The sequence below is a fragment of the Scleropages formosus genome, chromosome 3, assembly GCF_900964775.1.
Source record: "Scleropages formosus chromosome 3, fSclFor1.1, whole genome shotgun sequence".
Classification (NCBI taxonomy): domain Eukaryota; kingdom Metazoa; phylum Chordata; class Actinopteri; order Osteoglossiformes; family Osteoglossidae; genus Scleropages; species Scleropages formosus.
The window spans coordinates 2,513,324-2,527,897 of NC_041808.1; the positions used below are offsets into that span (position 1 = coordinate 2,513,324).

A 14,574-nucleotide genomic window follows, 5' to 3' on the forward strand; every position below is an offset into this window, starting at 1 on the left:
CAAACTCCTTCTTTTTTGCCAGGCCCAGAAATTTTCCAGAAAAGGGATTTGGATCACTGCAGCCCAGCGCTGACGTGCATTTGCGCCGCCTTCTCCCACGTTTCCCTTCTTCCTAATGCTTGCGTGCGCATGATTTAATTTGTTTAAAACGCCGAACCGCTCGGGGCTGAGCCGTGTCGTGAGGCTAAGGCGGCCGGCTAACGCTTTCGGTGGCGGCGTCCCCCTAGCGCTACACCGCTTTCACTAGGCAATTTCCAAACCGTCTCCCGTCAGCTCGTTGCACATTTGTGTCCTTTGAAGGTGCTGCTGCGAGCCGCCAATAGCTGGAGCCGAGGGTCCGATTATTTCTCTTCAGAGCTCACGCTTATCGGAGACCACTAGCATTCCCAGTTTTTGTGGCATCGAGATTCCTGCTGTACCTCTTTATCGTGCGCTGACTTCGGAGATTCTGTGATCCGACAAGCTGCACCTTCAAGGACTGATGTAATGTGGTCACTTGTTCTTAATTTACCGTTATTGGAGGGGTGGGGGAGGTGTGTGGTCTCTCCTGGTCGATACATAGGCTGTATGCCAGCGTGTGTGCGTTTGTGTGCGTTTTATGGTCAATTAGCTGAACCGAAGGCCCCGTGTGGAAAGTGACTTACTGGAAGGTGTGGTGCCGTGACCCGGTCGCTGGGAATGATTTCTCTTTGAAACTACAAACCACATCTCGCTCTCGGGCTCTTTCTCTAGTTTTGTGTTCACGTTTTAACGTTGCTCTCTGTACATGATGGAACGAGTTTCTCCCCCTCACATAGAGAGCAACGTTGAAAAACGAAAAGAAACATTTCCTTTTTGTTTTCTTCTCCTCTCTCTCTCTCCCTCCCAGTTGACTTGCACTCTGTGCCATTAAGTGAGAAATCAGTAAAGGAAAAACCCGTGCGGTTTCCCATTTTTTTTTCATCGCTTTTGAATGGAGTTTGCGACCCCGGGTCAGCGATGAGCAGCGGATTGTGAGATTTCACTCAATGGAGGCAGGAGGGAAGGGAAAAGAGTGGTAGTGTGGTCCTCTCCCCCCGAAGACGTGCGAAGACGACTCTGTCGCCCGCCAGGACACACGGTTTGTCCACGGGCCACTGAGGCGTAGCTCCGACTTCGACCTCGTTACCGGTGGGCCGGACCAGTCCGACCCAAGCGTTCCCGCCTTTTTACAGCTCCCAACGTGACGGGGAAAGAAGCAACGGAGCAGCACCGATCTGTATATCTGCCGTTAACAAGCGCACGCGCCGCGATACAGCTGGAGGGTTACCGCGTTCGTGCGCTAGTTGCGCCGTTCCTCTGAATTCGCGCTTTTGCAGGTTGTCCGGGCTTCTGTGTTTCAGCCGTCTCTTCGACGCTCGATCTTGGAAGTAACAGCGCTTTACCAGGAAATGCAGAGGAGTTTGCGAGAAAGCGGCCCTTTGAAAATGGCCCGCTGATGTCACATTTAATATAGGCATTTATTTATTAATTACACTGGAACATAAGGTGCCTGGGCTGCTGCCGCCGTGTGCCGTACGGGATTCGCTCCCGAGGTCCACGGGCTCGAGAGCAGCACCCGTTCACCGGACTCTTAACCGGTAGGTTGCGGGGTTCCACTTGGAAAGGATGCGCTTTGCTGTACCGTAGAGCGAGGTGCTTCACCTGAACCCTTCAGTGTCCAGCTGCGTAAGTGGCGTCCCTCGTTGTGTGCACGTGGAAAATCACCATGGTATTTAAATGATTGTACGTCCCCTCTGAGTGCCAAAAAAGACGCTTTTTCAGGCCCTTCTTTGTCCCAATCTAATTAGTTGGCCGAGCGAAGCAGGCGGTCGCCTGTCACTCATCATGCGCGCGCTTCATGCTGTTTTGACAAGACATTTGTCCTGTCGCTGCGGTAAAGTGGAGTAAACCGACTTTGGTGGGTCGGTACAGAAGAAGTTGTTCTCCAAAAAAGTTCACATTTATTATGTTTTGATTATTTTGACTTATTTAGAACCACGTATCAGAAACCGTGTGTTTTGGTTGTGTACCGTGGTATTGCACTGGGTTTCGCTCGGTCTCAGTCCTCTTTCCCCATCATATATTTCCATAAGAGAATTGGTTCTTTCATAGTGGTTTGTAAAGTTTTTCTTGTTCTTCTTCGATGGCTTCTGATCATGTGGGGTTAAGGATCGCACACCGAGGGAGCGCCGTTGCACCGGTTTATCGTTGAAAAATTGATTTTGGGGGAGTACAACTGCACCGTGAACGCAACACCTCAAATGAAAGCAACTTTGCACAGCACAAGTGTTTGCGTTGCGGAATGCAGAGCGGCGACCTCGGCGATTCTTCGACACGCGCACACACACAATTCAGTTGGCGCTGTAGACACGATCGCTCCACCAATATGCTGGTAGAGAAAATAAACGCAGCCTTTCGGATCGCTGTCAACTGACCGTATGTTCAAAGTTATTTCTGTCAGGGAGCCGTCATGTTGTGAGACATCGGTGATGGAAGCGTTTGCCAAGTTGTGGTGTCTCCCGGCTCTGGAGTCGCCCGTGAGGCCGACCCCCAACCCCAACCCCCGCAGACTTTTATTTATTTATTTTATTTAGAATGAATGGGAAGCGAATGTTTGTATTCAGGTTCTTTTGGGGATTTTGCCGGCACTGCGTGGCATCAGGTGCCGGGTCACAGAGCGAAGCACGATCTCCCAAGGGCATTATCGGCGCAGAATTTTGGCGCATGTGGGCGGTCGACTGCACCCCCGACACCCCCCCCTACCTTGGCTCGGTTTGAAAGGGGTTAAAGCTTAACTCGCCCTGCAAAGCCGGTTAATCCTCGGGCGAAACTCTCATCGTAGCGCCCTTTGTGGACTGCAGATTTTTTGTTTGTTGCCCAGAAATTTTGACATCGCCGCACCACTTCAATTATAAACCATCCCAACTCGATTGCGCCAGTCTCACTTGGCTGTTCTTTTTTGTTTTTTCTTTCTCCCCCCCTTGCGCAGGCCTGTACCATATGTATTCGTGTTGCTCGACGTCGTTGCTAGGCAACAGCCGAATCCAGTATTTACAGTTAATAAAAAGTGAGTGACATTAGTGCATGCTATTATATTAGGCAAAGGAGGTGATTTGCTTTAAGGTGGGGGTGGGAGGCGGAAGAAATGAAAAGCCAAAGAGCCTGTAAAATGGGGGGAGGGAGTTTATGATCTGACATTTCTTTAAAATATACCTAAGACTTTGAGTAAAAGAGGAGTAACTGCAATGATGTGGTGTCCTTGCAACAATAAATATGGAGCGTGACTCGTGGTTACAAGCTCTCCACGAGTGTATTCCATGTCCCCACCCACTGGATGCCGGGTGGGGGGTCCCTTTCGGCTCCGGAAAGGTTGATGCCTCCATCCCTGTCTCGGTTCACAGTCCCTCTTTCCTCTCTCTCTTTCTGCAGGGTTTGAAAGCATCTTGGAGGGACTGTTTGGGCCGGGACTCATAAAAGATCTTACCCTGTTTCAAGGTGAGGTACCTTGTTTGTTTAGAGCAATGTCATATGTTCAGCCCCCCCCCCCCCCATCCTGTTGTTTGTGTTTTGGTGCTATACAGTGCAGGGTAGCAGTTGGGGATGTGAACTTGTTACAGGCCAAGGACTTGCGTTTCCACAAAATAATGCAGCTTCTGGACCGACCATGTTCGTTTTCTCCCCATTTCCACGTTTGATGAGCAGTAACAAGTGCAATATCAGCAGCCGGTGAGGTGTGGCGATGTGTCAATGCCGTTTGAGCTCGAATCGGTAAAGTTGTGTAGAAGCGAAGGGCTTGGAATTCAGCAGCTGGGCTGTTGGCAGGAGCTGTGTGTGAGGTGCGGTCTGTGGTCAGGGGTCATGGCTCCCACAACGGGACAGTGGGTGGGAATTACTCCCGATGGCGATCTTCCCCTGTCGGAAACGTAGAAAAGAGGCGGGTCGTACCCGAGATTGATTCCGCTCTCCCCTCAGGGTTTGAACCTGTGCGCGACAGCTTTCTGCCAGTGTGTGAGGTGTCACTAGAGTGTGACGCCAGGCGAGAGCGACATGACGGAAAACACATCACCCCCCTCCCCCTCTTCCAGACAGCACTTTGGGTGACACTTTTTGACCCTGCGGTTGCCTGGAAGGGGTGTGAAAGGATGCATTCTGCCTGTGAAAGGAGTCTCAGTAGGGGGGGCACGGTCCCGAACCCTGGTCGATTGTCCGTCTTCGTCACATGGACTTTTTGTGCTCGGTCACAGTAGATGGTGCGTTGGGGCTCCGTGATGACGCAGGAAGTCTGAAGCTCTTTCACAGTTTGGGACAATGCGTCCTGTCACGCAGAGAAAAGTCTCACTAAATGAGTACGTTTGGCTGTTTCGTTGGGTTCCTCGCGAGAAAGAACACTGACGGGTAGATGGGCGTCCTAGGCGTGCCGGGGTTGCGCCGCGCAGGTGGATGTTGGAGAAGATTGCCGGGAGCCTGAGCAAAGGGAACTCCGGGTTCTGCCTTACACTGACTCCCGGGAGTCTTTCCAGAGGTGCCGACTCTGTGTGTGAGGATTTAGACATGACCGTCACCCCCCGTGCTCCTTTGCTGGAAGTGACCGCACCGGACGCGAAGCGCAATTTCAGGCTTGTCTTGCTTTTCGGAAGCGCTTCTCGGATGCGTTCGGGGGCTTCGTGTTGGCAGACGTGTCGCCGAAAATTGTCTGCCCATTTTTTAATGACAGTAAACACTCTAATCCTTAGAAAACCGTTCTTTTTCCATCAAATATTCCAGGTCGCAACACAATGGGCTACATGTAGACTGCAGCAAACGGAGAGCACTCGTGTAGAATACGTGCGGATAAAGTGGGGAATTAATAAGGAAAAAGTAGAGAATACAGCGGTGTCCACAGCAGGGGGTAAAATGACACAGTTGGAAAAAATTTAAAAAGTAATAGATGTTTTGCTGTAATGTGTTTTATCATTCCGCCAGTTCTCTTGTAATTCATTTGTAATTAAAATGAGCACTTTGAGCTGAGTTTCTGGGGAAAAATTTATTTATATATTGTCACTTCAGTAGGCTTATCTGTAGCAGCATTTTCTCTAATATTTCTAAGTGGCTTGATGGATGACTTCCTGTATTTTGTGGTTAAAGTGTCTGCAGTAATGTGTCTTTTTTGTTAAAACATTGTTGTGGATACTTTTTAACATACCCTTGTTATATCTCTACACTTAAGTAGCAGATGCGAAAGTTGATTTCTATATATTTGTGTGTATGTACGTGTGTATATATATAATGTGATTATATATTGACACCCCTCAACTTACACAAATGGAACATTCTTCAACCCCTTACATAAGTCAAAAGTTACGCATGTCAGATTCCCCCTCCCCCAGCATTCAGCATCATCACATGCTGCTTTATACATGCAGCATCCTTCACTATCGTGTTTATAGTCGATACGGCTAAACCTGGTTCCCGTACTATAACAATCTTTGTCCACGTTCATACTTCCTTATTATTTTCAATTTCATCTCCAAATTGATTTCTGTACACTTGCGAGACGGTTCTCGTTTTCCTTCAAGTGCACGTTTACCACCAGGCACTGCGAATGATGAAAAGGGTCAAAAATATGGGGAAAACAGCACTATACTAACGAGAGGAGATGGGTTCGCGGCTCAAAACGCGGGAACTAGGAAGATGCAGCTTCGTGCCTTGTCCGGTTACGCCGACTTGCGCTTAACATATTTCAGATGTTTTGCGTAAAATAAAAGCGCTACCCGTAAATAATGTGGATGCCAGGAATTTTTTATGTAAATTCGGATTTACGCAAATTAAATTTACGTAATTAGAGGGTGTGTGTGTGTATAAATGTATGTATGCGTAGACAAACGTGTTTCGTTTAATTTTCCGGTCATTTTTTGGAGGGGGGCTACATTTGACTGGCTCTCTACGTTATGCAATAGTGTCATGTGTTTTCTGCACCGTAATTATAAAGTTGTATCGGTGGAACTTTCGCAGGGCAGCTTTCTGTTCCAGCGCCTTCATTCCTTTGTCATAAACTTTAAAATGTAGCAGAGAGCAGCAGGTCGCCGGGCCTGTGGAGCACGGCGCAGAACTCTCATATACTCTCATTTAAGTAAAGCTTCCTACAGGAATACTGTAAAGCTCATCGCCATGGCAACAGCCCAGACATGAAGTTATTGTCGATAATAGCTGCCGGTAAATGGAATGTTTTTTGTAAATATATCCATATTAATTGTGCGCTTTCAAGGTGACAACGTGCAAGAGATTCTCTGTTTAATGAGTCTCCCAGCCTCTGCCGGTTATGTTTTTTTTTTTTTTTTTTTTTTAAAATAGGAATCAAACCATCACATTCACCTTCCTGTTTTGCGCTGTAGCCAGTGTTTTGTTCCTCGGTGCACGCTGCTCCAAGTCGCTTTTTATAGATCGGCGGGGACGAGGTAACAAATTCAATGTCGCGAATGTAGACGCGGCTGCTCTCCGCCCCGTTGCCGCAGCAGAGCGCGGCAAACGATTCCTCTTTCCCGACATGTTTCGCCGAGGTTATTGTAAGACTATGTGAGCAATAATAACGTCTGTTTGTGTCATTGCACCGCCGTCCTTGTGTTCAGTGTTGTTTGCTCTTCCCCAGTGCCATGTGCGTTTTCTAAAAGTGAGTTGCAGTTGTGTTGCACCTGTGGTGCTCCGCAGCTCGACATGTGCTCTCCACGCTTTGCGAGTCCTCAGGCCCTTGACAAGCGTGTCCCTGTTCCTCTGGAATCTGCAGATTGCGAGCCTGAAGGAGTGTCAGACTGGTCGTTCGATGAAAATTGTCTTTTCTGCTGCTTAAGACGAGAGAAAGTCAAGGTAATTTTAACATCTCCCTCTCCCTCCTTCTCTCGCTCCCCCCCCCTTCCATCTTTCCATCTTCTCCTTCTCTGTGTTGGAATGTGTGTTCTCACACTGTGCTGCTGCTGTGTGCAAGGACCGTGCGAGTAAAGAGCGATTCCGTGTCGAGGCCCTCGTACACGGGCTCCGTTTGGGAGCGCGACCGCAGCCCGTGCGGTGCGGTGGAAGGAACACTTTACAGAAAGGTTGTCCTTTACGCTAAATCGGCACCTTCGCAATGCTGCCCTATTCACTGTGCCAATGGCTGCATCTACACAGTATTCTCCTTCAAAGAGCTATAAGTGCATAATGGCATTCCTCCCCCCCCCCCCTTCCCAGGATTACTTAGCAACAGCATTTTTTTTTTTTCCCTTTTTAAGTGGATATATAAATAAAATCCCCCTGGACCATGGAGACGTTGCCATTCAGCTCAGTGTGACGAACACAGTGTCTCAGGTGCTCCTGCGTTCTGGTCTTCCTCTCCCGTACCGTGGTGGTTAGAGTTGCTGCCTTTGTAGCCAAAGGTCGCGGGTTCGATCCCCACCTCTGGCTGTAGTACCCTTGAGCAAGGTACTTACTGTAAATTGCTCCAGTAAAAAAAAAAAAAAAAAAAGCCAGCTGTATAAATGGATAAATAATTGTAAAAAAAAATAACTTAACACTCTAAGTTGCTTTGGAGAAAAGCATGTGCCGATTGAACAAATTCCATGTAATGTACTGCACTTTCTTGCACTGTAAAGCGGCACGCGGGCACAACCTTCCCGTGGGCCTGACCGTCGCCGGTCTCACCGAAACGGTGGCCTCTGACCCAGTGTTACGTGCAAAATTGATCTCGACCTCTGGCGCAGGATAAATTACTCATTTCTTAGGTTTATTAAAATTCACAATCATTACAGTAGTGGGCGATCAGAAACTCATATCCAAATGTATAGATACACCTCCCTCCCTTCCCCCCAAGAAATAACATATACGCGCGCGCACGCACGGAGAGAGAGAATTAATGCAACTGTGTGGGTGTAAGGCCGGTGAAATACGGAGATAATATTAGTAATCTGGTAGTCTCCATCTGTCCAGCAGTTGTTCCTCAGGTGTGTGTGTGTGTGTGTGTGTGTGTCTCACACACAGGTGTCAGTTCACCATCGACTTTGTAAAGAAGGTGGCAGCTGTGTGTGTGTGTCTGTGTGTGTTTTTCCTCTAAACCCCCCGTGAAAACGTGTGCGTTTTTCCTCCGAAATGATCCAAGCCAAAGTGTTAAACATATTCCTTCTGGTTATTTTCGAAGTAAACTGTAATAATTTGTTTGAAGCGATGCAAAAATAATGTGACTTGTTTTTTCCCTGACTTAATGTTTGCAATAAAATATATCATGGTATTCACCGGATTTTATAAAGGCACCAGTGTAAGTTATATTTCGTTTATAAGAACGTTACAAGCTCTGCATTCTCACATTTGTGCGCATCGCCCAGAGGCTCGAGCGCGGTTTACTGCGCTCTTCAACGATACGCATGTCAAGCTGTGAAGAGGATATTGTTGTATAAATTGGTATTTGTTTTTTTTTAGGGGGGGGGACCTAATAAATAGTCCTTTGAGCCTCTGAATGCTCCAAAGAAACAGATTCTTTAAAACCTCAACCGTTACAGTAAATGGAGAGCCGTTAATAACATTGTAATGTAAGTCATGTAGGCTGGTGCTGTTATGCATGGAATATCAAGTGCGTGTGTGTGTGTGTGTGTGTGTGTGTGTGCGCGCGTGTGTGTCCTGCATCATCTCCACTCTTTATGTACGCTTATACATAAAGTGTGTGTTATATATATTTTTTGAAAATCTCGTTTAGAAGAGGGCCTGATGCTTACAGGACTTGCTACTATGTAGCAGTTCTGTTGTTTTTTTTATTATTTAAAATTTACCTTTTTGTTATGATACAACTGAAATGTCACGGTTTTGCCATAATGTTCATTAAACAGGTGTACTTTGGAGCCCCGGGGAAGAATCCACACAGAGATCATGGGTCTGGGGTTGTTTATATGCCGTAATGTTGCCTGTTTGTTAGGTATCTGTGTCTCTGGGCGCAGATTGACCTTCGCCCCAAAAAGCTACAATAGACAATGAGTTCTGTTTGTTTCTTTTCCATTTTTATTTATTTATTTATTCATTTGGCCTTGGTTGCGCCTGGCTTCTCCTCTCCCGTTTTTTTTTTTTTTTTTTCCTCCTGTTTTTTTGCAGGCCAATAATCCATCAGTTCTTTAAAAGCAATTTGGGCAGTAATCCTTTTCCCTTAAAAGTTTGCGAACGTTTCCACTGCGACTATCAACAGAACAAGAGCTGTCGTCCCCCCCCCCCCCCCCCCCCCCCCCCCCCCGACTTTAACTGACCCCGAGGCTAGCCACATTGGTGCCAGAAATAGAGTTTGAAAAAGCTTAATATTCAATTCTTTTGGGTCTTTTTCTTCTCGAAATGGCAGAAGGCCCCCGGGGAAGGCCTGAAACAGTTGATCCATTGATCCACTGTGGTCCAGCACAGCAAGACCAGACCACAGAGACCCATTCATGCAGCGGGTTACTGTAGTGGCGTGGCATACAAACAAAAACCTATTTTCAAATGGCTACATTGCTTATTTATTTACTTATGTATTTGCACACTTTCCTAGATGAAATTTTGCAGGTTTTTTCCCCCTCCCCTTTTTTTTTTTTCCCCTTTTTAATATTACAGTTTTCCTTGTGGAAGCCATGTGTTCAGTGGATCACATGGTAGAACTTAGGCTCAAAAGCAGCACGCAGCAGAACTATCCCTTTAGCATGAAATATAAGAAATAACACAGACTCACTGTAGCAATTGAAAAAATGTAGGTGCTGGATCCACCCAAAAAGAGTGGAATAAAGTAAAAACACATCGGCACTTGCGACCGTGGGTGCTTTTTATTGCAGGATGAAAACACAACATTAACAGTCAACACGTTACCCTCCAAGTACTTTGAATAGTTTGTTGATAAATTACCTTTTATAATTTTAACCTTATTATGGCATTAATTTCCAGCATGTGCATTTTTTTTTTTTCTCCCAAATATGTGCCGGAAAATGTACGTTGCCTAGGACTTCGATATCAAAGTTGTAGTTGTGAAAGTGTGTCGTCATATTTTTCAGTTTGTTTTCAATACTCTTGTGTTTTTCCATTTGTTTTACTGGGGTTTAACCAGTTCTCTCCCTGCACCCTCCCCCCCCCTTACCACAGGAACACCTAGTTGGCCTAAACAACCAAGTCTTGCTTGCCGGGGACGTCTGCAAACAGGAACAGTCCAAAATTAACAGGCTAGAGAAGCAAGCAGAAGAGTTCCTCAATGCTGTCTTTTACAGAAAAGGTATGTGTTTCAGTAAAGGTGTAGCAATCATCACTTTGGTACCTCTGGGAACACGCCATCAGGGGGAAAAAAAAAAAATCTTTCCAGCGGCTTCACGCTGTCTCGCAACGGCGGCTTCAGCCGAGTGTTCACAGGAACGTCTAGCTGAGCCGCCTGCACATACTTTCGCCTACAGGTGTTATTGTCTCATTCTTGCCAATGTATCTTAAATGTTTTTGTGACCCGTGTGCTCAAGCAAGCTCATTTTTATCACTTATTGTTTGCTTTAACGGTGCAGAAAGTGCTTGCAGTAATGATAATTCAGGAAATTAACAGAAGTGATTCCTCCTTGCCACATCTGATGATAGACTGATTTTTTTTTTTTTTGAGAGTTTTGACGTGATAGTTAGCTATACCGCAGCTGCTTGTTGCTGTTTTTTAATATTAGTTAATAGATCTTGAACATGTATGCCGTGATGGCACCAGAATTTAATTTTATCTCGAAGAGCTCCAATAGGGGCACCATATTCGGCTGCACAGAATCCCATGTGTTTGAGCAGTGTTGTGCAGGTCAAGTTTCTGCTCTCTCGCGTCAGTCTGATTAAGGTAGAGTTTTGTATGTGAATTTTAACGTGTGTGTGTGTGTGTGTGTGTGTGTGTGTGTGTGTGTGTGTGTTCCCCACACAGCAGACATCCCAAGCTTCTCCGATCCCCACATTCCTCTAGTGGCTCGCGAGATAATGCAGCGAATGATCAGGCAGTTCGCTGCTGAATATACCTCAAAAACCAGCTCTTCTCAGGACCCCCCCCAGCCCAACGGCACCAAGGACCAAAGCCCGCCAAAAGCGGCCCCCCTGGCCGCGCCTCCTGCCGCTGCTACCGCTGCCGCCGCTGCTACCGCTGCCGTCGCTGCCTCTGCACAGAACCCCGTCCTCAGCAAGCTTCTCATGGCTGACCAGGACTCCCCGCTGGACCTCACCATCAAGAAGCCAGATGTGGAATCCCTGGACCAAGGTACTGTGCCAACGCCGACCCCTGCGCAGCCCGTTGGAAAAACCTGCGTGACACCGCTGTTTGGGGTTTAACTTGATGAGTAACATTGTTCTCATTCTGTTAGCATTTCGTTTTGGTTGAACTCCGTGCAGAGCCCTAAATATCACAGTGATACCTTGGCTGTTTGGCATGTGCAGTGTTTTTGAAGTGTAAAGGGGCTAATTTGGAGGGGGAAAATATGGTGCGGCAAGAAGCATAGTGGTCGGGTCGGGTCTGCTGCTTTTGGACTCGGACGTTCCGGTTTCGATGTGCACCTCCTGCTGTAGAGTACCTGAACAAGGTGCTAACCATAAGTTCCACCAGGGGTAGTTATTCAGCTGCATCAATGGCAAATAACTGTAAATATCTTAATACAGGTGGTCCCCAACTTATCATGTGGCTATGTTCCGCGAAACTATCGTAAGTCGAAAATGCATTTAATACGCCTAATGCACACCTCTGCATGAGACACTGGGACATGCGTATCACTGCTGCTGCCCAGCATTGCGAGGGAGTATCACACCGCATTTTGCTTGCCCAGGAAACATTCAGAATTCAACGTACGGTTTCTGCTGAATGTCTGTTGCCAGCTCGCCACCGTAAAGTGAAAAAAAATTGTAAGTCAAACCATCGTAAGTCGGGGACCACCTGTATAGCATTGGATGAGTAAAGGTCATGTAAAAAGGGTACAAAAATACATGACATGGCCGTAAAGGACACCTCTGCCACTGAGAGAGAAAAAAAGCAGAAAAGAGAGACCGAGACCTAAAAGCGAGTTTTGTGCGTCCGTCTCCCAGCGCGATTACGGTCGACCGCACACCAGGAGGTGTTGGCAGTCCCACTTGCAGCTTGTAATTAGTCAGCTGCAGGAAACGGTTATAGCGATCTAACAGTTGTCATTCCCACAGATGGTGTGCTTGACCTTTCAACCAAAAGGGGTCACCACAGCACCGGCGGTTCCTCGCTCAGAAACTCTCACGGCTGCTCGACGCCACCCGTAGCGAAAGGGTAAGAGTGGCCACTCCCCCTTTTTAATTGGTTTGATTTAATTTTTACTCCACCCAGTCTCATTACGTCGCTAAGTTTAACTGAGCAAACATACCGCAGGCACCAGGGATGAGTGTTTGTTAGGGGATTCTACAACCAGATGACTGTCTACATCGCTGCATGTCTACCTCATGTTTGTTGTGGTGTTTGTCTCGGAATGACTTTGAGCAGGAGTGCGGATTTAAGTCACGTGTCCTCAGACGCTAAGTGGATACGTGTGATCCTACGAGAAACATGTAATATTCATTAATATTCTTCCATTGTGGCTATTAAATCCCCTTAACGGGTTTATTTTGATATTTTGAAATGCAAAATGTAATTTTATTCTTGAAGTGATTGTTTCTGAAAACATTGTCTCTGAAACTTTGTCATTAGAATCCAGCAGAGTAGCTCTTGATCACTAGCTGTGATGATTCACTTCTCCTGAAAGTACGGTGACTGTTTTGACACCCTGTTCCTCTAAAGGTCAGCAACGGGGGCATGCAATGACTTGCGTACGATGATCTGGATTGTTCACTTGTGACACTGATTGGGGAGTCAGTTTTAAAATTTTTTTTTTTTATTTACACCGAGAATTCCTCTGTAAGCATTAGTACCACTGAGGGTAAAGTACCAAAATAATTCAGGTTTATACCCTTCTGTCTCCCTGATAACCTTTAAATCTTTATCAGTGGTTTAATGCCAGGGCCTTACAGCATGCTATAATTCCTGATCTTCTGAGCGAAAAACATGGTAATTTTGGGCATTGTGAAAGACCTTCCAGTTCAACATCCAACAGACTATCGACCCAGGAACTTTTATCACATTCCGGAGCGTAATTTGGTAACTTTACACCCTGCAATTAGAATACCTTGAGATTCACTTCCTTTTGGTACAGTTAATGGTGAACTGATTCCTGCTGCACTTTGGACAGTCTAAATTCACTGTTTTCTGTGTCTGAATTGCTTTGTTTCGCCGTCACACCGACAGCCGACTGGCACTGCACCATGGGTGAAGTAAAATTTATATTCCATCAAGAACACCTTAAAAGGAAATGGTGCCGTTGGATTGGAAACTGCTCTGTCTCATGGTTCATTTACTCAAGCTGTGTACGCACAATGCAGTTAAATTTCCACCGCCATTTTGAAGTGCAGTTTTGGAGGGTGGTGAGGTTGCTGCTGTACTTTGGAACCCTTTAAGGAGAAGCCGCAGTCAGCTGGGAGATTGCGAGGGAAAATTGCCCCAGATATAAAAGTCTCTGAATCTACCAGGACGTGTACCGAAGGAGAAATGGCGAGTGTTCGGGCCGTTGTCTCATGGACAGTTTCATTGGTTCGGTTGCAGTCATGTGACTACGCGACTGGTGTCGGCCCAGGGGCAAATGAAGTTGATCCAACCAGCGGTTCCCTGTAGAGAATTGAGATTTTGGAGGGTTTAGATTGTAAGTAGGCCAAAAAAAAAGTGGGCGAGAGGTCACTAGCAGTTCGATGCGAACCATTCGGCTTTTCACAAGCCCCTAGACTACTGCAGCTGCTCGGCACTCTTTATAGCAACTCTCACGACATTGGTTTACTGCAGGCTTTCAGGCACATGTCAACCGATACTGCTTGCATCCAACAGTTTACACTCTCTCTTAAAGCAAAATCAGGAGCGCTAGCTGTGTGTTGGTGTTTGTCTTTGATCAGAGCATTTTACAGTGTACAACTATGGATTTAGAGGCAGGGACCCCCTTCCAAATTATGGAAGGTTACAATTTGGTTTGTTGCTGTTATATGTTACTATGCTCATGCTTAAAAAAAAAAAAAAAATCTTTTCCTATGTAAGAAGGCTCAAGATCTACTGCTAAAAAGCAGTGCTAGAAAGGAGCCTGATTCACCTCTTGCCGACTTTGGTTGTTAGGGTCATGCTTCAAACAGGTTCTATCATTGTTCTCAGAGCACTGTGGCTTGAGCTCCTCTCTAATGTATGATGTGTTCGCTGGGAAATCTGTGAGGACAGTGGGAATGCGTGCACGCGCATCCACACACGCGCTACCCCACAACCGCAGTGTTTCTTCTCTTGGGTGGGTTTGGTGAGCCTTTCAAGGCTACTGCCAGATTGTTGGCGTTGAACAGCTAACATCTTTTTCATCTCTTCTTTCCTCTTTTGAGATCATTAATTAGTTTAGCTGCACATTTTCATTACTTTATTTATGCCTTCTTTAAAAATATTTTTTGCTTTTCAGTTTACCTCATCATAAAGTGTACATTCATGAAACAACTTCTTTTCTTCCCCAAATGAGCCTTTGTGGAGTTTGAACTCTGTGACATTGCAGCTATTGT

At 46.4% G+C, this 14,574-nt stretch overlaps 1 protein-coding gene across 4 annotated transcripts in view; it reads left to right on the plus strand.

The window, feature by feature from the left end:
- The window catches only part of LOC108924721 (ligand-dependent corepressor-like), a 53,276-nt gene that overhangs the window by 14,710 nt on the left and 23,992 nt on the right, over positions 1–14,574 (plus strand). For 2 of the 4 annotated variants that reach the window (XM_029250180.1, XM_029250182.1), the window contains exons 2-6: positions 3,430–3,495; positions 6,761–6,840; positions 10,090–10,216; positions 10,883–11,209; positions 12,136–12,235. In XM_029250180.1, the coding sequence (XP_029106013.1) occupies positions 3,430–3,495; positions 6,761–6,840; positions 10,090–10,216; positions 10,883–11,209; positions 12,136–12,235 (700 nt within the window). The remainder of the gene's footprint in view (positions 1–3,429; positions 3,496–6,760; positions 6,841–10,089; positions 10,217–10,882; positions 11,210–12,135; positions 12,236–14,574) is intronic. The other 2 variants (XM_029250181.1, XM_029250183.1) reach the window with 1 other exon arrangement.